This window comes from Dipodomys merriami, unplaced genomic scaffold, assembly GCF_024711535.1.
Source record: "Dipodomys merriami isolate MVZ:Mamm:240054 unplaced genomic scaffold, mDipMer1.0.p SCAF_62, whole genome shotgun sequence".
Lineage (NCBI taxonomy): Eukaryota > Metazoa > Chordata > Mammalia > Rodentia > Heteromyidae > Dipodomys > Dipodomys merriami.
The window spans coordinates 890,001-913,982 of record NW_027206202.1 but is presented as its reverse complement, the minus strand read 5'-3'; the positions used below and the strand labels follow the sequence as shown (position 1 = coordinate 913,982).

The following is a 23,982-nucleotide window of genomic DNA, read 5'->3' as shown; positions in this document are numbered from 1 at the left end:
GTCTCGGGATGCTCCCTTTGGCAGCACATATACTAAAAAACTGGAACAATACAGAGAAGATTAGCATGAGCCCTGTACAGGGACGACATGCGAATTCATGTAGTGTTCCATTAAAAAAAAAAAAAAAGAGTCTCATGGACTTTCCTGCTTCTGGCCGGCTTTGAACCTCAATCCTCAGATCTCAACCTCCTGAATAGCTAGGGTTACAGGTGTAAGACACCAGTGCCAGGTTTCTCTTTTATTAAAAGTTTTTTTTTTTGGGGGGGGTACAGGGATTTGAGGTGAGTGCTTTGCCCTTGCTAGGCTGGCACTCTATCACTTGAGCCACACCTCCCACCCAACTTCCATGCTTGTTATTTTGGAGATGGAGAACAATGAACTTTTCTACTGGGCTGAGCCTCGAACCAAGATCCTCCAGACCTCAGCCTCCTGAGTAGGTAGAATTATAACCATGAGTCACCAGTGTGGATTTAAAAGACTTCTAGGCATTCTCAATCCTCTGGAGCTTTCAAGATTTGGACAGGTGGAGCTGCTTTCTACCCTAATTGGAAGGAATGCCTACCCTTCACTCTCACAGCCTGGCCTGGAGACCCCTAGCAACTGGTCCTTGGCGGGGCTGATGATGAGCCTGAGCAAATCAGGTGACAGGGACATCATGGGTGGAGTAAACAAGGCTTAAAGATCTGGCCAGTGAGAGGTGATCTGCTTGAATGTGTCTTTCTGTTGGGCTTCCACAGATAAAAGAGAAGATTCATTTCAGAAGTTGTTTCACATTAGCAAATAAAGCAATAAAGAAAACGGCCTTTTTGGTTGTAAAATCTCGCACCACTAATAAAATATTGTTCTAGTCTTGACTCTTTGTGCCTTAAACTAGTCAATAGCCTCTTTATGACCCTAATGACTCAACCTTTAGTTTTGATTCATCTAATCTTTCTTTCCTTTTCCTTTCTTGCTTTTTCTGCTCAAGGTTGCTGATGCTTACCACGTTAGCAACACCTCCACTTCTGGCTTTTTGTTGTTGTTGTTGTTATTGATTAATTGGAGATAAGCGTCACTAAGCTCCTTCCTCAGATCTTAGCTTCTTGAGTACTTGCATCCTAGTTTTCTTAAGAACATGTGTTTAGTTTTCAGTGTGTGGTATACTCTGTGTGTGTGTGTGTGTGGGGGGGGACTAGCCATTCAGTGGCTCAAAACACTTATCCTGTAAGGTAAAGCCCAGAGTCTTTGGAACTTCATTTGAGCTGGCCACTACCTTGTGTGTTTCTGAAGTCTGGCCCTTCTGAACTCCTGGGGTCCCCTCACTCCCTACATCATGCAGCTGTCTTCTAAGAACCCCTTTTGTTGGGTGCCAGTGGCTAATACCTATAATCCTAGCTATTCAGGAGGCTGAGATCTGAGGATTGCAGTTCGAAGCCAGCCCAGGTAGGAATTCCATGAGACTCTTATCACCAGTTAACCACCAGAAAACAGAAAGTGGCGCTGTGGCTCTAAGTGGCAGAGCAGTAGCCTTGAGCAGAAAAACTCAGGGATGACGCCCAGGCCCTGAGTTCAAGCCCCATTCCCCCCAAAAAAAACAAAAACAAAAACAAAAACAACCCCACCTCTTTTCCCTCCTGCTAATCCTTCTCTACTGGTCCTTGAAACACCACCATCTCTTCTACTTGGCCTTTTACGCCTGGGAGAGAGTCTATTACCACTCTCCACTTTGGACCAGCCAGCCCCTGTATAATGCACCACCATGGCCTCTGAGTCCTGTCTGGGGAGGGGAAAGAAGGGTGTACCAGAGCCAGCGCCTCTCCCTTAGGAAACAGGTCCTCTGAGAAGCATTTGCAAGGGAAGCTTGAATGTGGGGACAGATGCCCATGTGGAAGGAAGGGGGAAGGGCTATGGGGCTGTGATGAAGTCTGACCCAGAGTGAGTGAGAGAAGGAGGAAACAAAGGGCTTGAAGCAGCCAGGACTGCAGTGGGTGACGGCAGCAGCCAAAGCAGCCTATCCTAGGCATGTCTCCTGGGATAAGCCCTCCTTCTCCCTGCTGCTGAGCCAATGGCTGAGCTCAGCCTTCCCTGTAGCCGGTGGCAGGTGCTCTCTTCTAGCAGAAAGCTTTCTTTTTCATTATTTATTTTTAATTTTTAAAAGTGTTATTATAAAGGTGATGTATAGAGGGGTTAGAGTTACCTAAGTCAGGCAAGAAATGCATTTCTTTTTTATTTATTTATTTATTATTGTGAAAATACCGTACAGAGGGGCTACAATTACATGAGCAAGGAAATGAGTACATTTCTTATCAAGCATTGCTGCCTCTTCCTTTGTTTCTCCTCCCCATCCCTTCCCATCTCCTCCTCCCTCCCCCCTGCACCCACCCCAGAAATACATTTCTTTTTTTTTTTTGGTCCAGTCGTGGGGCCTGAACTCTGGGCCTGGGAGCTGTCCCTCAGCTCTTCAGCTCAAGGCTAGCGCTCTACCACCTGAGCCACAGCACCACTTCCGGCTTTTTTCTTATGTGGTGCTGAGGAATCGAACCCAGGGCCTCGAGCATGCAAGGCAAGTGCTCTACCACTGAGCCACCTTCCCAGCCCCCAGAAATACATTTCTTTTTGGACCATGTCACCCCTTCCCTCACCCTCTCCCAGTTTTTTTCCCCTCCTGTCCCCATTTCTTTTCATTTTAATTATGTGATGATGGGCTTTATTGTGGCATTTCCATGCTACATATACATTTATATATATATATATATATATATATATATATATATATAATATATTTTGGTAATATTTATACACTCCTCCCTTTTTCTTTGTTTTCTTTTTGGGTCTGGTCTTGGGACCTGAACTCTGGGCCTGGGCGCTGTCCCTCAACTCTTCAGCTCACGGCTAGCACTCTACCACTTGAGCCACAGTGCCACTTCTGGCTTTTTTCGTTTTGCTTATGTGGTGCTGAGGAATTGAACCCAGGGCCTCATGCATGCAAGGCAAGCACTCTACCACTGAGCCACCTTCCCAGCCCCTTTCATCCCCCTTTCTTTCAACAATTTCTAATATGTGCTCTTCTTGAATTTTTTTTTTGTGCCAGCCCTTGGGCTTGAACTCAAGACTGGGGTGCTGTCCCTGGGTTGCTTTTTATTTATGTATTAATTAATTATATTTTATTTATTTATATTTATTTTATCAATTTGTTGTTCTTGCTCCAGACTAGCACTCTACCACTTGAGAGTTACAGCTCCACTTCTGGCTTTTTGGTGGTTAATTGGGAAATAACAATCTCATGGATTCCTGGTTAGGCTGCCTTTGAACCTTAATCATCAGATCTGTACCTCTTAAGCATCTAGGATTACAGGTGTGAGCTACCAGTGCCTTGCTTTTGCTTATCAATTTTTATACATGCATATGATGTATTTTGGTCATATTATTCCCCCTGACACTCCTAAAACTACTAGATTGAAGACACAGCCTACAGAATAGGCGAAATCTTTGCCAGCCATTCATCTGATAACACTCTATAAAGAAAGAGTTCAAAAAATTAACTGTGGGCTGGGAAGGTGGCTCAGTGGTAGAGTGCTTGCATGAGGCCCTGGGTCTGATTCCTCAGCATCACATAAGCAGAAAAAGTTGGAAGTGGCACTGTAGCTTAAGCAGTAGAGTGCTAGCCTTGAGCTGAAGAGCTGAGGGACAGCGCCCAGGCCCAGAATCCAGGCCCCACAACCAACCAAAAAAAAAAAAAAAATTAAATGCACAGAAACCAAATAATCCAATTACTAAATGAGACAAATGAACTGAATAGGCAGTTTTCAAAAGAAGAAGTACAAATGGCCAATAAATACATGAAGAAATGTTTAATGTCCTCAACTATAAATGAAATGCAAATAAAAATGATATTGAGATTCCATCTCATTTGAGCCTGACGCTTGAACTGAGACTTGCTTGGCTTTACCGAGTTTACTTGAGGCCACACCTCTAGTCTGGCACTTTTCTGGTTAATTGGAGATGGAGTCTTGAGGACTTTTCTGCTGGGCTGGCTTCAAACACTTGCTCCTGTAGGTCTCAGCCTCCTGAGTAGCTGGGATTACAGGCAAGAGGCACTGGTGCTGGGCTCATACTAATCTTTTTTTTTTTTTTTTTGCCAGTCATGGGGCCTGAACTCTGGGTCTGGGCGCTGTCCCTCAGCTCTTCAGCTCAAGGCTAGCGCTCTACCACTGGAGCCACAGTACCACTTCCGGCTTTTTCTGTTTATGTGGTGCTGAGGAATCGAACCCAGGGCCTCATGCTTGCAAGGAATGCACTCTACCGCTGAGCTACCTTCTCAGCCCGCTCATACTAATCTTGATGTCCATCAGCTAGAAAGCAAATAGCAACACATTCTGGTGAAGATTCAGGGAAAAAGGAATCCTCATACTCAATTAGTGGGAATATAAAGAGTCAAAGAGTGAGCCACCTAAAATTAAGATTTGGTAGAAAAGCCAGTGGTTCAAAGTCTCAGTGTACTATCCTTCATCTCTATCCCTAGATGAGCCTTTTCCTCCTCCTCCTCCTTCTCCTCCCCCCCTTTTTGCCAGTCCCTGGGCTAGAACTGTGGGCCTGGGCACTGTATCTGATCTCTTTGTGCTCAAGGCTAGCATTCTACCACTTGAGCCACAGTTCCACTTCTGGCTTTTTTGGTTATTAACTGCAGATAAGTGTCTCATGGACTTTTCTACCTGGGCTGGTTTTGAACTGCAATCCTTGATTTTTTTTTTTGGTTGCTTAGTAACAGTTATCACTGCCATCATTTACTGTCTAAATCTCTCGGCCAAGGGTCTGAACCTGCCTTCAATGTGCCCATCAGGTGTTCCACCCATTCCCATCTCCTGTGTTTTTGTGGACGCTGCCCTAGGGCCGTTCCCTCTCTCTGCTTACTCTTTTTTTTTTTTTTTTTGCAATTTTAAATGCTAGTTTTTATTTACTGGTAATTGTGCAAAAGACACCAATTTAATACTGCACAGAAAAACAATCATGTAAATCAAAAATTAAGCAGTAAATATGGAATAAATTTTAAACCGAGCACCATGTTCCTTCAAAACTGATATCACAGAATACAACTCCAGTCATATAATTAAAATAAATCTGGAGAATTCTCTCAGTTAATATTTAGTACCTAGAATCAAAGGCTCTATGCTTTGATGCTTTACTTTCCAGGAAAGTAGAAATAATTCTAATTTTGAGCAGTTTAATACACTCAAAATAACAAAGGAAATAACTGGTATAATTTATTCCATTTTTCAATTGGCATCATCAACTAATACAATGTTGACAAGCTGGCTGATAGAAAAATAATAATATAAGGCTAGTTATACATCCTTCTCAATTTTCTTATTCAAAAACTCAAAAGTAACATTCTTCATTTTAAAGGACTACTTTAAATTTTAAAAATCTTAAAGGCAGATACAAGAGAGTAAGCACTTTTACCACCAAAATTACTTATACATAGGAGACCTTAAGAAAAAAAAAAGCAATCAAAAGGCAGTGCAATAATACTTCATACTGCTGAATCTTACATATTCTGAGGTATGTAATGAGAAGCCAAGTGAGGTGAAGCCGTCTAGCCAACTGGGACAGGACTTATAGCACCATGGATTTGCAAAGAACCACCGTATGTTGCACCAACAGGATGCCAGTTGGTAACATAGGGATAATCTGGCACAACAGGAAAGCAGGAATCAAAACCTGACAAAGGGGGTTGTCCATAATGATCTGACATTACTGGATAATAGACTGTTCCATGAGGGATAGATACAGGGTCTGCATTTGGAATAATATCATTTGTTGATGCTTCTGCCTGTGTACCATCTGCTATCTCTACCTCATTGTACAAGTGAGGAGCAGTTTGGTCTACCAGAGGTGACTCAGAACAAATTTGAAGATTGTCTACATGAAGTTGCTGTGGCTGCATTTGTGGCATGTAGAACATGGAATGCCAGTAGTTGTGGTGATAGCACTGCAATCCCAGATTGAAATAATACTGTAAAACTTTTGTATCTTGAGGCAGATCACTTCCACTTGGATCACAGGAATAAGGTGGAGGTGGTGGTGGGAGATTAGAAGCTTCTCCTATCTCAAGAGGGGGAGGAGGTTGTGGTGGAGGAGGAGGTGGTGGTGGCAGAGAGGCCACAGCACCTGGCTTTCTGCTTACTCTTTAAACCACAGCATGGTCTCCACCTGCCTGTTTCAAGTTCTTTTCTGTGTTACCACACACTGTGAACATGTCTCTGTTCTCATCTTAATGTCTAGCTGCCTTTAACCTGGCTGACCTCTGACTTCCTGCTCATTTCCAGAAGCAGATCCTGAAACAGGATGCAAGTACAAAGCAGTTTATTTTTTTTGGAGGTTCAGGAGTGTAGCAACCATGGTGGAGAAGGGCACTAGAAAGCAGTCAATAAAGCTGGGTGTTGGTGATTCATGCCTATAATCCTAGCAACTCAAGAGGCTGAGATCTGAGGATTGTGGTTCAAAGCCAGCCTGGGCAGAAAATGTTGTGAGACTCTTATCTTCGATTAACTAGCAAAAAGCTACAAATGGAGGTGTGGCTCAAGTGGTAGAGTACCAACCCTGAGTTGAAAAGCTAAGGGACAGTGCCCAGGCCTTGAGTTCAAGCCCCAGTACCAGTGTGTGTTTGGGGGGGGAGGGGAAGCTGCGAATAAACATGGTCAATGGGGGGCACAATACATACCCCAGCGAAGATATGTGAGAACATTATTATTATTATTTCTGGTGGTGGAATTTGAAGTCAAGACTTTAAGTTTGCTTAGGTGGCTGGTGCTCTACCACATGAGCCAAGCTTCCAGTCTTATTCACCAGTAGAAGGTAGAGCTTGAGAGGGGCTTTCATGGTGGAATGGGGAGGGCATTAATTCTTAGGTATGGTTGATTTGATTGGGTACTGCAGCTGTCTAGAAGTTGACTGACAGGGTCTGAGGGGTGGGACCTGAGGCATAGAGGACAGGGTGCTGTTGATGGCATTCCCAGAGAGAAGATGAAGCTCAAGAGGGCTTTGTCTCCTACTAGATCCTCAGTGTCTGGCACCTAGTAGTTGCTTCATGTACAAGGTTTAGGACCTTGGCTCAAATAGTAGAACACCTTCTGAGTGAGCCTGAGTGAGGCCTTGGGTTTAAACCACAGTACTTTTCCCCCTCATATCATTTTGGTGAATAAATGACTGAGTAAAGAATTCATTAAGTGATTTATAAAGATCCTAAATGAACCGTGGTAGATTCTGGGAATCTATTTGTTGGGTAAATGAACTTCACTTCCATGTAGAAAAAGGGAAGTGTGAAGAAACTTGGCCATTCTCTTTGTGAGACTCTTTTTTTTTTTGGGGGGGGGTCCGGTCGTGGGGCCTGAACTCTGGGCCTGGGCGCTGTCCCTCAGCCCTTCAGCTCAAGGCTAGCGCTCTACCACTTGAGCCACAGCACCACTTCTGGCTTTTTTCTTTTTGCTTATGTGGTGCTGAGGAATCGAACCCAGGGCCTCATGCATGCAAGGCAAGCGCTCTACCACTGAGCCACCTTCTCAGCCCCATTGGCCATTCTCTTTGTGACATTTAAGTGACCTGAGTAATTTTTTTTTTTCCCAGTACTAGGCCTTGAACTCAGGGCTTGGGTGCTGTCTCAAGGCTGGCACTCTACCACTTGAATCACAGCTCCATTTCTGGCTTTTTGGTGATTAATAGGAGATAGGTCTTAATGGCCTTTCCTTCTTTAGCTGGCTTTGAACCGAGATCCTCGGATCTCAGCCTCCTGAGTAGCGAGGATTGTAGGCGAGAGCCATTGGCGCCTGGCTCTTTGAGTGTTCAGTAAGATCATTGAGCTTCTGAATTATCCAGTTTTTGAGTCTCATTCTAGTCTTGTTTACCAGACTACCGTGTTATTGTAACCCCTCTGTATGGTATTTTCACAATAAAAAATATACATAGTCTTTCTGGGGGTGGGCATGAACCACTGGCACCTTTTTTTTTGAGAGAGAGATTAGTGATCTTCCTACCTCTACCTCCTGATTGCTGAGGTTACAGGCGTGCACCACCACACTGGGCTAATGCTACTTATTAGTCATGTTGTTCAGAATAACCAGTTAATTTCTGCATCTATCAATGAATCAGAATTTGTCCACTCTTTTGAAATGTTTCTAAAAACTCTCCGGCTCCCTCTTATTTTCCTTACTGGGCGTCATTCTAACCCTCTTCTCAAACTCCATTTTGGTTTCAGACTCACTTTGAGACCTTCCTTTTCTCCACTCCTAAATAATTTCCATTTTTCAGATTCTGGAACAAGATCCCCAACCACGACTCTCCCCGCCCCGCTGTGGGCCCCTCTTAGGCCACACTTCCTCTGGCTCCGGGTGAGCCGGATGTTAGTGAAACCAGACCTTCTTCTTTTTAGATGCCGTCAAGATCTAGTTTCTCCTCCTCCCCTGCTGCGCTCAGCTTCAGGCCATGTTATTACTCTGCTCTCAACTGTACTTTTATTTTTCTGTGGTACTGTGGTTGGAACAACTGAGGGACAAGCACTCACTTAACAAGCACTCTACCACTCGAGCCATGCCTCCATCCTTTTTTGCTTTAGCATTTGTGTTTTGACAGTGTCTTGTGTTTTGTGCCCAGGCTGGGCTGGATTGTGATCCTCCTATTTATGCCTCTCTCATAGCTGGGATTCCAAATGTGACCTATCATGCCCATCTTATTGGTAGAGATGGGGGTGTTACGTTTTGCCCATCTGGCCTCAAACTTCCATCCTCCTGATCAGTCACCTCCTGAGTCACTGGGGATTATAGGCATGAGCCACCATGCTTCACACACACACACACACACACACACACACACACACACACACACACACACACACACGTATTTTGGTCATAGGGATTGAACTAAGGGCCTGGATGTTGTCCCTGATCTCTTTTGCTAAAGGCCAGCGCTCTACTACTTTGAGCCACAGTGCCATTTCCAGTTTTCTGGTGATAAGAGTCTCATGGCCTTTCCTGCTTGGGCTGGCTTCCAATTGCAATCCTCAGATTCTAACCTCCTGAGTAGCTAGGATTATAGGTGTGCCTGGCGCTCTCTCTCTCTCTCTCTCTTTCTCTCTCTCTCTCTCTCTCCATATATATATATCTATCATCTTGCCTCTGCCTCCTCAATGCTGGGATTAAGAGGTGTAATAGTGGCTTGTCTTTTCCCTTCCCTTCCCTTCCCTTCTCTTCCATTCTTTTCCCTTCTCTTCTCTTATTTTTCTTTCCCTTCTTTTTTCTTTTCACTTTCTCTTTGTCTCTCATTTGCACATCAGACAGTCTTGCCCAGAGCTGAAGTTTCACTTATGTATTTATTCAACCCACATTAGCTGAACTTTTTTTTTTTACAGTCTTGGAATTTGAACTCAGGACCTTATGCTTACTAGACTGTACTATAGCACTTGAGCTACACCTAAAAACAAACGAACAGGTAAAGCACTAAAATTTCTTTTTTTTTTTTTTAAAGCACTAAAATTTCTTAATGGAATGTGTTATACCCATTAAAATGGAATTATGGCTGTAGTAGAGCTAATGAGGCATACTAATGCTAATGTTATATAGCAAAACTATGATGTGCAATTAAAGCTATCACATCTTGGCAAGTCCGTAAACCACATCTGTGCAGAATTGAAGCCTGGAGTTGGTGCCAGGAGCTGCTCTATTGTGGTATTGTTTCCGCTTTCCATAATATTATCATAGCCAAGACAACTGGGAAAAGAATAGAAGTATAGTGATTTCTTAGGCCTGGCTCAACCTATCTTAGGTGCTCTGTCTGCAGGAACAACCTGTTGTGGGCTGGGGAAACACTGGTGCTTGTGTGTGTGTGTGTGTGTGTGTGTGAGAGTGTGTGTGTGTGCGCGCGTGTGCACGCACACGTGCATGTGCACGCATGCACCCATGCATGCCAATATTCAAGCTTGAACTCAGGGCCTTGTGATGTTGGTTGGCTTTTTTTTTTTTTTCTCAAGGCTAATGCTCTATCACTTGAGTCACACTTGAGTCCACTTCTGGCTTCTTGTTGGTTAATTCAAGATAAGAATCTTCTGGATTTGTCTGCTGAAGCTAGCTTTGAACCACAATCCTCAGATCTTAACCTCCTGAGAATCTAGGATTATAGTTCTGAGCCATTGTTGCCTGGATGAATCTTTTGCTCTTAACATTGTGTCCATCCTGTTTACCCCTAGAAGCAAAAAAAAAAAATACACACAAAGGTTTGTGATTCTTATTCTCCACCCAGGTCATTTTCTCCTGTCGAAAGGAATTCCACCCCCCCCCGCCCCCCCATCGCAGGTCAAGCCCAAAGCTACTTCTGCCTTTTTTTTTTCTCCTGTCCCAGGGTATGTCTATAATTTTTTTTTTTTCTCAAGGCTAGCTCTCTTTCACTTGAGCCACAGCTGTACTTCTGGCTTTTGTGTGAGTGTGTGAGGGAGGAAGTGAATAACTAGAGATAAGAGTCTCCTGGATTTTCCTGTGTGGGCTGGCTTTGAACCTTGATCCTCAGATCTCAGCTTCCTGAGTGGCTAAGATTACAGGCATGATGCTCCAGTATGAGCTCTGACAAGACAGTGGCCCTTCCCAAACAAGGTATGCAGAGCAAACACAGCCTGGTCCCAGCTCCTCTTGTAGAATGCTTCTTTCTGAGCATCATGACTTACAGGACAGGAGCAAGAACAAACGAGAAGATGGGGGTGGTTCTTCCCTAAGTAGCCCTGGTGTCTGCTACCCCATTTTCTGGGACAACATGTCTGTTTTCTTCCTCTATCATGTCCTTATACTGACCTTGGAAGAATCCTCTATGGAGAAGAAAATCAGAAGTTCCAGAAACCAGATGCTAGTGGCTCCTAGCTACGCAGGAGGCTGAGATCTAAGGATCTGGGTTTGAAGTCAGCCCGGGCAGACAAATCTGAGAGACTCCTATCTCCAACTACCTAGCAAAAAGCTGAAAGTGGAAGTATGGTTCAAGTGGTAGAGTGCTAGGCTTGAGTGAAAAAGCTAATGAAGGGCGTGGAGCCCTGAGTTCAAGTCCCAGGATTGACGTACACACAAGAACAACAAAGCCAACAGGGGCTGATCGGGTTAGAAGATAGAGAGCAACACTCATCCTTCTTATTGCTTCACTTTCTAGAAACCTCTCCGGCCTTTTTCCTTCCCACATCATGCACCATGGTCTGATATCTTCCTGCAAGCTGTGGCTGAGGTCTGTGATGACTCATTTGTATCCTCCAGCTTCCAGTCTCTGGAGCCCCCTGGCTTGGCCAGCCTGCTTGTCTCTGCAGGGCCGCCACTCTTGTTTTGGCTCATGCAGCTGATGCTATCATTCACCAGTTCTTCTGGCTTCTCTTTCACAAGCAGCTGCAGGAACAGGCAGGCTTTGCTTCTGCAAAGATGGGGGGGGGATGGTGCAGGCAGAGGAAGATCAACCTCAGGAGGAGGTCAGGCTTTAGATCCACTGACCTCTGTCATCACAGCTATAATCCCCTCCCAAGAATCATTACCTCGGCAGCATCAAGACCCACTGAAGGTCTTCAGGGTGTGTTCCCCTCCCGGCCCCCCCTCCCTGTTTCCCTGTCACTCACTATCCTGAAAGTACAGCCTCTGTCATAGACGCTGCTCCTTCCTTCCTTCCTTCCTTCCTTCCTTCCTTCCTTCCTTCCTTCCTTCCTTCCTTCCTTCCTTCCTTCCATCCTTCCTTCCTCCATTCCACCCTTTCTCCCTTTCTCCTTCTTTCTTCTTATTGTTGGTCAGGGGGTTTTGAACTTAGGGCCTGGTCTCTGCCCCTGAGCTTTTCTTTTCCTTCAAGACTAGCACTTAACCACTTGGAGCCACAGCTCCACTACCTGCTCAGGTTGCTTTGAACCTTCAGATCTCAGCCTCCTGAGTAGCTAGGATTACAGGTATGAGCCACTGATGTCAAGCTACATTATCATCATTTCTGAGTCAAACATCATCTTCTTACCTGTTTCATCAGCTCAGCTCTCAGTTTACGGTTTGGTGAGCAGGCATTCCCTCCACCAAGTGCCTCCATCCTCAGCTAGAGTGGCTGTCTAGTAAGTCTTCCTCGTCTTCAGTTTTTGCTAAGGCTGGCTTTGAATTTCATTCCTCAGGTCTCAGATTTCTGATTAGCTAGGGTTCTAGACATAGGCCACTGGCATCGGGCTCACAAAATTGTCTTTATATAATATGTATTCAAAAATATAAAATAAGGGATGGGAAGGTGGCTCAGTGGTAGAGTGCTTGCCTTGCATGCATGAAACCCTGGGTTTGATTCTTCAGCACCACATAAGCAGAAAAAGCCAGAAGTGGCGCTGTGGCTCAAGTGGTAGAGCGTTAGCCTTGAGCTGAAGAGCTGAGGGATGGCGCCCAGACCAAGAGTTCAGGCCCCCCACGACTGGAAAAAAAATATTTATAATAAAAATATTTGTTTCTTAAATCATGTTTATAGAAAACATTTTATATACCATGTTAACAACACTAGCTTTTATAATTGCATATTTATTTACCTTTATTGAGATTTTTTTTTCATATGACTCTGTTACTGTCTAATACCTTTGCATTTCTGTCTGCAGGAGTCTCTGTAGCTTTGTGTTTGGTGCTGTCCCTTAGTCCCTTAGCTTTTTCTCTGTAGCATTTCTTTTTTTTTTTTTTTTTTTGGGTCCGGTCATGGGGCCTGAACTCTGGGCCTGGGCGTTGTCCCTCAGCTCTTCAGCTCAAGGCTAACGCTCTTCCACTTGAGCCACAGCACCACTTCCGGCTTTTTTCTTTATGTGGTGCTGAGGAATCGAACCCAGGGCCTCAGGCATGCAAGGCAAGCGCTCTACCACTGAGCCACCTTCCCAGCCCCTCTGTAGCATTTCTTGAAGGGGAGGTCTAGTGGAGATGAATTCCCTTGACTTTTTGTTTATCCAAGATTGCATGACTTTTTTTCTTTTTACTTTGTTTTGGCTAGCAATTGGCCTTGAACTCAGGGCCTCATGCTTGCTAGACAAATATTCTACTACTTAAGCTATTTTCCAGCGCATTTTTAGTTTACTTATTTGGATTTATTTAGTTAGTTTTCTTGTAGGGTCTCATGCTTTTGCCCAGAGTAGGTCTTAGAACATAATTCTCCTACCTCCACCTCTGAATAGATGGGATTATAGGTGCATACCACTATGTCCAGCTCTTGAGACCTTATTTATTTTATTTTATTATTTTTTAAAAGCAAAACACTTCAAAAGCACCAGAACTCTTTACATAGGAGCTGCCCAGAACAGCTCTGGGTCTGTAAGTGGAGTTGGAGAAATGTTGCAAAGTGTTTTTGAGAAGACCCAGAGTCCTAAGGGCATTTTGCTGGTTTTTCTTAATACTTTGGCCAACCCTAGGAACAAGTGAGTCACAAATGATAGAGTGCATGATCTTTCAGATGGTGAGTGACCTTGGTGGCGTTTGAGCCGGAGAGCACTGAGTGCAGTCCCCAGAGAAGGGCTGAGTCAAGTGCTCAATGGGCTTCCGTCCTCCCCCTCTTCCTTGAACCACTTCTCGTTTTCTGCCCTTCCAGACTTGAATGGCTTCTATGAAGGGGTTCAGTGGTGCCTGCCACCCAACTTCTTTTCTCTCAGGTTCTTGCTGCTTTTAGCCATGACTTGGAGAGTCCTCTTGTTGACAGGTACCTAGGGAATTGGGGGACCTCAGTGTGTGTGTGTGTGTGTAAATTTTGGGGTCTGTGAATGGAGGAAAAATAGAAGCAGATGATACAGGAGTTGGATGGGGAGAGGCAAAAGGGATGGGGGAGGATGGAAGATTCAAGAAGAAGGAGAAAGTCGAGCCTGATGAAGATGGGATGCACTGGGAAGCTTGGATGAATGACTTTCTTCACGAACTCTGCAAGGCTGTTTGGTACCCTTCGCTTCATAGATCAGGAAACAGAGGCTCAGAGAGATGAAAGGATATGCCCAGGAGTGCACAGCAAATTTATACTCTCAAGATTCCTCAGGGATCCTACCTTACTACTTTGTTTTTGTGCCAGTAGGGCTTGAACTCAGGGCCTGGGGTCAATCCCTGAGCTTTTGTGCTCAAGGCTAGTGCTCTATCACTTTGAACCCCAGTGCCATTTCTGCCTTTTTGGTGGTTAATTGGAGAGAAGAGTCTCATGGACTTTCCTGCTTGGGGCTGGCTTTGAACTGTGATCCTCAGATCTCAGCCTCCTGAGCAGATACCATTACAGGCATGAGCCATCAATGCCTGGCATTTATTTATTTATTTATTTATTTATTTATTTATTTATTTATTTATTTATTGCCAGTCATGGGCTGGAACTCTGGGCTTGGGCACTGTCCCTGAGCTCTTTTGCTGATGGCTAGTACTCTACCACTTGAGCCACAGCATCACTTCTGAAAAATTTTTTTTTTTGTGATTAGTTGGAGATAAGGGTCTTAGAGACTTTCTTGCCCAGGTTGGCTTTGAACCATAATCCTCAGATCTCAGCCTCCTGAGTAGCTAGGTTTACTGGCATGAGACATTAGAATCTGGATTTTTTTTTTTCAGTCTTGGGGCTTGAACTCTGGGCCTAGGCATTGTCCCTGAGCTCTTCAGCTCAAGGTTAGTGCTCTACCACTTGAGCCACAGCACTACTTATGGTTTTCTAATGGTTACTTGGAGATAAGAGTCTCACAGACTTTCCTGCCCAGGCTGGCTTTGAACCATGATCCTCAGATCTCCGCCTCCTGAGTAGGTAGGATTACAGGCTTGAGCCACCAGCACCCGGCTGCCTGTTTAAAATTTAATTTTACTTTATTAGCCTTCTGAGTAGCTAGGATGACAGGTGTGAGCCATTGGTGCCTGATGGTTTGGTTTCCTTTTATGCTTAGGTTGTGTGGAAACCAAGTCAAGAAGGGAAGGAAATGCTTGAGAATTGGGCAGGAAGGAAATGTTCCGAGTCTACAGGAACTTGACTGTTGAGCAAATTGGTGATAGTGATGGTGGGGAAAGAGGCCATTTGTGGGCTCAGTGGGCAGAGTGGAGTTCAGAGGGGGCATTACTACATCCCATGATGTAGCTCTGGGCCTGTGAGTCAGTTGGTTACAACCTACAAGCCATAGGCTGTAGTTGGACATTTATAAGCAGTCTGATCATAGTGAACACCATTTTGGTACTAGTACTGGGGTTTGAATTCAGGGCCCTCACATTATCCCTTCACTTTTTAATTCAAGGTTGGTGTTCTACCACTTGAACCATACCTCCACTTCCAGTTTTTTTGCTGGATAAGTGGAGATAAGAGTCTCACGGACTTCTCTGCCTGGACTGGCTTTGAACTTTGATCCGTAGATCTCAGTTTCCTGAGTAGCTAGGATTACAGGTGTGAGCCAGTAGCATCTAGCCTGTGAACACTAATGTTGAATCCCAGGATAAGTGAGGATTCCACTGTATCATTAGTAAATCTGTATTATCAAAATGCTATCCTTGCTGGGTGCCATTGGCTCACACCTGTAATCCTCCTAGCTGCTTAAGAGGCTGAGATCTAAGAATCATAGTTCAAAGTCAGCCAGGGCAGGCAAGTCTATGATACTCTTATCTCCCATCAACTACGGAAGAGCTCAAGTGGAGTTATGGCTCAAGTGGTTGAGTGCCAGCCTTGAGTGGGAAAAAGCACAATGGTCAGTCCCTGAGTTCAAGTCCCAGTACCATCAAGTTCCTTGATGATCAGTTTATGGACTTGTATTTTATCTTGTTATATAAATACCTATGTAACATATTCTGTTTGTCTCTTGGCTTGAAAAGCTTGAAGTATATCCTTTCTGGCACTCTATAGAAAAAGCGTGAAATCCCTGAGCTGGCCATCAGAGCTGGGCCTTGGAGGCAGACACCCTGGATGCTGAGTTTGGGCGAATCGGGGCAGAGGAGGGCTTACTACCTTCTTGTCTATTCTGCTTCCCTGCTTGGCCCTTACCCACTTCTCCTTCTTCTAGCCGTGGCCTTATGTCGTGGGTTCAACCTGGATGTTGAAAAGCCGATGACTTTTCAAGAGAATGCAAAGGGCTTCGGGCAGACTGTGGTCCAGTTTGAGGGGTCCCGGTAAGACTTCTGGAAGAGTCCTGTTTTTCATGTGTGTTCCTAAATGTATATAAAAAGACAAATTAGTTTTTTAATTGCTTTTCCTGAATATATAGTAATGAGACAGTGTTTTAAATTAAAAAGATGCTGAAGAGTGTATAAAAAAAAAACAACCCAGTCATTCATTCTTATCCTAGAGATGACTTTGTTTCAATCCATTGGGAATGTATTCTTTCCTTTTTCTTTCTTTCTTTCTGTCTTTCTGTCTTTCTGTCTTTCTCTTTCTGTCTTTCTGTCTTTTTCTGTCTTTCTGTCTTTCTTTTTCTTTCTTTCTGTCTTTCTGTCTTTCTTTCTTTCTGTCTTTCTGTCTTTCTTTCTTTCTGTCTTCCTTTCATTTTTTGTTTTTTGTCAGTCGTGGGCCTGAACTCTGGGCCTGGGCACTGTCCCTCAGCTCTTCAGCTCAAGGCTAGTGTTCTACCACTTGAGCCACAGCGCCACTTCCGGCTTTTTTCTTTTTTCTTATGTGGTGCTGAGGAATCGAACCCAGGGCCTTGAGCATGCAAGGCAAGTGCTCTACCACTGAGCCACCTTCCCAGCCCAGTGCTGAGGAATTGAACCCAGGGCCTCATGCATGCAAGGCAAGCGTTCTACCACTGAGCCACCTTCCCAGCCCTCTTTCTTCTTCTTCTTTTTTTTTTTAGGCTGGTCATGGGGCTTGAACTTAGGGCCTGGATACAGTCCCTGAGCTCTTTTGCTCAGGGCTATATTCTACCACTTGAGCCACAGCTCCATTCCCAGTTTTTGAATGTTTAATTAGAGATAAGAGTTTCACCAAGACTTTTCTGCTCAGAGTGGCTTTGAACTGAGATACTCAGATCTCAGTCTCCTGAGTAGCTAGGATTATAGGCATGAGCCACTGGTGCTGGCTCCATACCCCCTTCTTCCCTCTCTTTCTCTCTGTCCCTCCCTTCCACCTCCTCCTCTTTCTCTTTTTGATTCACTGCACGGGCTTACCTCAAATAGCCCAAGCTGGCCTTGAATTTGATATATCATGCCTCAGCTTCCCCAGTGCTGGCATTACAGGTGTGTACCACCCTATCCGGCTTATGGCTGCCTCTGAGCTACAATGGCTGGATAGAGTATTGTGACAGAGACTGTAAGAGTTGCAAAGTGCAAAATGTCTACCTTTACAGAAGTGTGTACAGAAATGGTATTCCCCCTCCTTTTCTTTTGTAGTTTAAAAAAGTTTTTTTTTATTTGTATTTTTTTTGTCAGTCATGGGGCTTGAACTCTGGGCCTGAGTGCTGTCCCTGTTCTCTTCAGCTCAAGGCGAGTGCTCTACTGCTTGAGCCATAGCACCACTTCTGGTTTCCTACTGGTTTATTGGAGATAAGAGTATCATGGTCTTTCCTGCCCAGCCTGGCTTTGAACCATGATCCTCAGGTCTCAGCCACCTGAGTAGCTAGGATTACAGGTGTGATCCACCGGTGCCCGGCTAAAAAGTTTTTATTTGTTTTGATCAGAAAAAAAGGACAATCTTAATGCCAACTTGTCACCTACTCATAGATTTGAACTTACAAGATTCACAACTCTGCACCTACTAACACAACTTGAAATGGATCTCCCTTTTATACCCTAAGGTTCCATGTTGAAATAAACAATTCCTTACAATAGAGGACATTGTTGCTTGGTCGTAATAAAACAAGGCCAAAGAAATTTCAACTTGGTAGCCTAACAAGTACATATATCATTGGAACAAAGTTGCAGGGATTAAAATAAAGAGGCAGGGATCAGCATAAACACCTTCTGGCTGTGTACTCTAAGATCAACTTTTGTGTATGTAAACACAAACGTCAAATGTCAAATGGGGCCGGTGAGAGAAAAGGTCAATGAAGGCCACAGACAGGTACTCATGGCTCACTCCTGTAATTCTAGCTACTTATTTTCTTTGCTCATCCTAGCTCCATTTCATGGTGATTCCCCCCAGTTTTCCCACTTCTGTCATGGCTACTTTTTCCACACCTTCAGATTTCTCTATTCCCATGTCTCCTTGTAGGGTGGTGGTTGGAGCTCCCCAGGAGATAGGGTCCACCAACCAAACAGGTGGTCTCTACCAGTGTGACGTCAGCACGGGCAGGTGTCAGCCCATCCACCTGCAGGGTGAGCTCCTGCCCCTGCCTGGGTCCCTTCCCATCTTGGGGAAGACGTGCATTGGAGGGAGGGGACTGTGGTGGGGGAGGAGGGGGGGGTGCTGGCTCCCCAGCCTCTGCTCTGCATGCAGGTCCCGCTCTGCAGCCTTCAGGTAGGCTTGTCTCCTGATCTGGATGTTCCCTTCCCCTGCCAGGCTCCCTGTCTCCAGGTCCAGGTGACCCTACCCAGATCTTGCAGCTTCTTCTGTCTCTGAGGGTAATCCTGTGCCTCTCTATCTCCTCAGTGCCTCCAGAGGCTGTGAACATGTCCTTAGGTCTGTCCTTGGCAGCTGCCACCAACCCTGCCCAGCTCCTGGTGAGTTGCCCTGAGTCACATGAGGGTCCTGCAGGGAGGAGAGGGGATCTGGGCTACCGGAAATAGAGGAGCACGGAGGTGCTGGTAAGAAAAGGACAGGAAGTAAGGCAGCCCCTCACTGGCCCCACCCCCACCACGTCCCTGTCCCTCATTGGCCTCTCCCCTCACTGGCCCCACCCTTCATCACTGTCCCTGTCCCTCACTGGTCTCTCCCCTCACCAGCCCCGCCTCTCCATGGTCTCACCCCCATCACTGTCCATGGCTTTCATTGACCTTTCCTCTCACCGCCCCCATCCCTCAGGCCTGTGGTCCTACTGTGCATCAGATCTGCAAGGAGAACACATATGTGAATGGCTTCTGCTTCCTGTTTGGACCCAACTTGCTACAGCAGCCTGAGCGGTTCCCAGAGACCCTTAGAGGTGGGTCTCTTCTGACAGAGACCAGAGGATGGGGGTCAGGACTGTGCTACGATTCCTCATGGTCTAGGCTCAGAGGGAGGAGAGACTTGGGAGGTGCACTTTAAGAGGAGTTCCAGCCAGATGCAGTGATGCACATACCTGCAATCTTACTTATTCTGGAGGCTGAGATGGGGGAGGATCAGGGTTTGAGGGGGGCCTGAGTAAAAAAGTTCACAAGATCCCTTGTCAACAGAAAAGGCTGGGTATGGTGGCGGGTACCTGTCATCCTAGCTACACCAGAAAGTGTAAATAGGAGGAGTAGGGTCCAGACTAACTTGAGGAAAAAGGAGACCCTAGTTAAAACAAACAAACAAACAAACAAACAAACAAACAGACTGGAGGCATGTCTCAAGTGGGAGAGTGCCTGCCTAGCAAATATTAGGATGTGAGTCCAACCCATAGTATTATGTCCCCAGAGAAAGGGGGGGGGTGGGTGGGCACACCATTCACCTCTGTAAGGCAAGAGAAGACCAGGTTACCTGACTGCCGACTATTATTGTCTTTATAACAAATGCCACCATGGTGTTCTAGATAGCTCAGCCTTTGCAGACCTCTCCAGCTTCCTCTCATTCCTTCTACTTCAGTTTCCACTTTGCACCAGCCCCTCTAGCTGCCTCCGGGAATCTCACCAAGTTGTCCTGGCCTCAGGATCTTTGTATTGATGATTACTCATTGTTTTTCCTCATATCTCATCTAATAGCACATTCTAATCTTCTCGCTTGGATATCACCTCTCCAAGGACCCTTTCCGGTGTGGTGCTTCTAATCATCCCACCATCTATTTCCCTACCACATATCCTTCCTTTGTTATCTCCTGTCTGTGGGCACATAGTTTCCTTCTTTCTTTTTTTTTCTTTTTGGTTGGTTGTAGGGCTTGAACCCTGGGCCTGGGCACTGTCCCTCAGCTCTTCAGCTAAAGGCTACTGCTCTACCACTTGAGCCACAGCAGCACTTCTGGTTTCCTGAGTGATTTATTGGAGATAAGAGTCTAACAGACTTTCCTCCCCAGGCTGGCTTTGAACCGCGATCCTCAGATCTCAGCCTCCTCAGTAGCTAGGATTACAGGTGTGAGCCACTGGCGCCTGGCTTCATAGTTTGTTTCTTAACTGTTCTTTGTACATCGCTATATGTCCTTGTGTCTTTGGCCCCTCAACACATTTCCTTAACAGCTTAAACAACAAGCAGTAGATCAAAAATTCAAAGTCAGGAACCTGCTTGTGGCTTTGTCTCTACCTTGGAATTCTCTCAAAAGATCAAAGCCAAGTCTGGTGCCAGTGGTTCATGCTTGAAATTCTAGCTCTTCAGGAGGCTGAGATCTGAGGATTGTGGTTTGAAGCCAGCTTGGGGCAGGAAAGTCCATAAGCCTCTTATCTCCAATAAACAACTAGTCTGAAGTGGAGCTGTGGCTCAAGGGGTAGTGTGCTAGCCTTGAGTGGAAAAAGCTAAGAGACAGCACCCAGGCTCTGAGTTCAAGCTCCAGTATGGAAACACAAAGGAAAACCAAGCACAAAAAGGAACAAAATTAGCATGAGCCTCCTGTCCATTACTCACACTTCTTGTTCTCTTCTCCAGGATGTCCTCAGCAGGAGAGTGACATTGTCTTCTTGATTGATGGTTCAGGCAGCATCCGGACACATGAGTTTCAGGAGATGAAGGAGTTTGTATCAACTGTGATGAACCAATTCACAGAGTCCAAAACCTTGGTGAGGGCCAAGGGTAGGCCTGGGAATTGTCCACAGGAAGCTGGCAAATACTTGACAACCAGACAACATTCCCTAGCATAGCCTGATAGAGAATTTTTATTTATTTTGTGTCAGTCCTGGTGCTTGAGCACTGTCCTTTAGCTTTTTTTTCAAGGCTGGTTCTCTACTACTTGAGCCACAGCTCCTCTTCCAGCTTTTTGGTAATTCATTGGAAATAAGAGTCTCACAAGCTGGACACTGATGGCTCACCCCAGTCATCCTAGCTACTCAGGAGGCTGAGATCTGAGGATTGTGATTCAAAGCCAGCCTGGGTAGGAAAGTCCATGAGACTCTTATCTCCACCAGAAAACTGGAAGTAGAGCTGTGGCTCAAAGTGGTAGAGCACTAGCCTTGAGCAAAAGAGCTCAGGGACAGTGTCCAGGCCCTGAGTTCAAGCACCATGACCAAAAAAAAAAAATGTCTCCTAGACTTTCCTGCTCAGTCTGGCTTTGAACCATGATCCTCAGATCCTCCTGAGTAGCTAAGATTATAGGTGTGAGCCACTGGTGTGTTGTTGTGTTCTTTCAGCTTAGCTGACAGAGGTCTGGAGTTGAAGTCCACATTGAAGTCAAGGTGCTGTGGAGAAGGATTTTGGAAAGACTCATATACAACATGCTGGGGAGGAGGAGTGATTTCTCCTGTGTAATGCCAGGTGTTCTGTTCCCAGTTCTCCTTAATGCAGTACTCTGAAGAGTTCTGGACTCATTTCACCTTCAGCGATTTCAAGAGAAACCCGAACCCGAGGTCTCTGATAAACCCAATCAAACAGCTGAGTGGTAGGACGCACACCGCCACAGCAATCCGCAAAGTAGTGTGAGTAAGGAGATGTGGACAGCTGGGTTGTAAACAGTGAGGGTCCGTGAGGATCTTTGCTTTTTGAAGAGGCTAGGGGAAAGACTGTTTCTACCGGAGGGAACAACGCTTTGAAGGAGGGACTGAGTAGAGCATGCGCATAAAGAAGCAGGTTGATTGTAAAGGGAGGCACTGGGGGGAGGCTGCAAAGATAGGTTGAATTTGGGCTGGGAGTGCAGGCCCTGGGTATCAAGCAGGTATCAGGCACGTGTCAAGCACAGCACTGTAAGACACACACACACACACACACACACACACACACACACACACACACACACACACACACACACACACACACACACACACACTAAAAGAATGACAGGAAGCTGTTTAGATGAGGAACCAGTAGAACAGGAGATGGTGAGATGTGGTAAATATGATCAAAACAAAAGTAATGAAACCTGTTATAATTGTTTGAACGGGGGAAGAGATAGCCAGGTGCTGGTGGCTCCTGCTTATCATCTTAGCCTCTCAGGAGGCTGAGATCTGAGGATTACAGTTTGAAGCCAGCCCAGGCAGGAAAGTCTGTGAGACTCTTATCTCCAGGGAGCCAGCAAAAAGCTGGAAGTGGAGGCATGGCTCAAGAGGTCAAGTGCCAGTCATGAACAAACAAAGCTGATTGAGATGTCCTGAGTTCAAGTCCTGGTACTGGCCTTGCCTATGCTCTTGACTCTGCTGACATTCTCTAAGACCGGCAGCACTAGCTGCCTGCTCTAACCTTGCACTTGACCTTGTCTTCCTCTTTCCCACACAGAACAGAACTCTTCCAGAGCTCCAATGGGGCCCGAGAGAATGCAGTGAAGATCCTAGTTGTTATCACAGATGGAGAAAAGTTTGGTGACCCCTTGGGCTATGAGCAAGTCATCCCTCAAGCTGACAGAGCGGGGATCATTCGCTATGTCATTGGGGTAGGAAATGCCGCTCTTGCCCCGGATTCTTCTAGATGCATTTTCTACCTGCAGGTAGCACAATTTAACATGTTGTGAAAGGAATGTGAAACCACGCCCCTGCTAGCTATCTCATACACACTTGTAATCATGGATCTGTCATTGCAAAAATCATGTGGCTGAAGATGGGTAATTCTAGCCAGGTACAGTGGCTCACACCTGTAATACAGGCTACTGAGGAGACTGAGATCTGAGCCTCAGGGTTAGAAGCCAGCCTGAGCTGACAAATCTGAGAGACTCATCACCTGTTAACCAGCAAAAAAGTCAAAAGTGGGGGTGTGGCTCACGTGGTAGAGCACCAGTTGTGAGCCAATTAAAAAGAAAAGCTGAGCAAGAGACTCAGGGTTCAAGCCTCAGTATGGGCACAAGAACACACACACACACACACACACACACACACACACACACACACACACAAGAGTAGCAGGGTATAGCAAAATTTTGGGGAAAGGGTTTGGATACAGGAAGAGCTAAAAGGTTAAGATCATTAGTACCGAAAAATACCAGCACAAGTACATATCTTGGCCTGCAAGCAGTACGTTCATATACAGACTCCTTCCTCACCCTCTGGAAGGGGGTCAACCCACTTCCAGAAAGCTCCACAAGTGGATCCAAAGCTGTGCTTTAGCCCCTGGTCGCTCCTTGTGCAGTGCACACCCTGTCCAACTGGAGTTGGCAGGAGCGTCCTGGGGGTCTTCCATTGCATTCTTTCATTTAGCGAATCATACTTCAGATTCTTTTTCCTTAGAGTTTGCTCTGCTAATGGCTACTGCTTTCTCCACCAAGTGTCTGCTTTGCCCTTTGTTCCTTGGTACCAGGTCGGGGATGCCTTCCGCAGTGAGCGGAACAGAGAAGAACTTAACACCATTGCGTCCAAGCCTTCTCAGGATCACGTATTCCGGGTGAATAACTTTCAAGCTCTGAAGACCATTCAGAACCAACTGCAGGAAAAGATCTTTGCCATCGAAGGTGAGCCAGGCATCCATCCTTGTTCCCAGAATAACCAGGAAGACAAATCCTTCCACTCCTCCCCGCCCCGCAATCACCTGGGTTTCCCTGGTTCTCCTTTGCAAATCTGGATGTTGATACTCAATGCTTATGTGTGGGCTCTAGGATGATAAATAACAGGTCCCATCTCAGCCTCCTTCTCTTGTCTGGCTAGCATTTAAGCATGCAGCCCCTGTCCCCATCGCTTTGTGTTTAATTGAATGCAGAAAGCATTTCTTAGGCTGGGAAGGTGGCTCAGTGGTAGAGTGCTTGCCTAGCATGTGTGAAACCCTGGGTTCGATTCCTCAGTACCACATACACAGAAAAAGCCGGAAGTGGTGCTGTGGCTCAAGTGGTAGAGTGCTAACCTTGAGCAAGAGAAGCTCAGGGACAGTGCCAAGGCCCTGAGTTCAAGGTCCAGGACTGGCAGAAAA

The 23,982-nt window shown here is 45.7% G+C and overlaps 1 protein-coding gene and 1 non-coding gene across 2 annotated transcripts in view; both read left to right on the top strand.

Moving 5' to 3' along the window:
• The first annotated feature begins 8 nt into the window (after positions 1-8).
• On the top strand, positions 9-117 carry LOC138815104 (U6 spliceosomal RNA). The gene has a single exon (XR_011368162.1). It is a non-coding gene; the product is annotated as a U6 spliceosomal RNA (small nuclear RNA).
• A 13,444-nt stretch (positions 118-13,561) lies between these two features.
• LOC138814935 (integrin alpha-M-like) overlaps positions 13,562-23,982 on the top strand; it is a 27,665-nt gene continuing 17,244 nt past the window's right edge. The window contains exons 1-9 of the mRNA XM_070004070.1: positions 13,562-13,674; positions 15,974-16,079; positions 18,115-18,218; positions 18,493-18,563; positions 18,865-18,982; positions 20,593-20,723; positions 21,430-21,575; positions 22,369-22,522; positions 23,380-23,530. Coding sequence (XP_069860171.1) covers positions 13,647-13,674; positions 15,974-16,079; positions 18,115-18,218; positions 18,493-18,563; positions 18,865-18,982; positions 20,593-20,723; positions 21,430-21,575; positions 22,369-22,522; positions 23,380-23,530 — 1,009 coding nt within the window. The 5' untranslated portion in view covers positions 13,562-13,646. The remainder of the gene's footprint in view (positions 13,675-15,973; positions 16,080-18,114; positions 18,219-18,492; positions 18,564-18,864; positions 18,983-20,592; positions 20,724-21,429; positions 21,576-22,368; positions 22,523-23,379; positions 23,531-23,982) is intronic.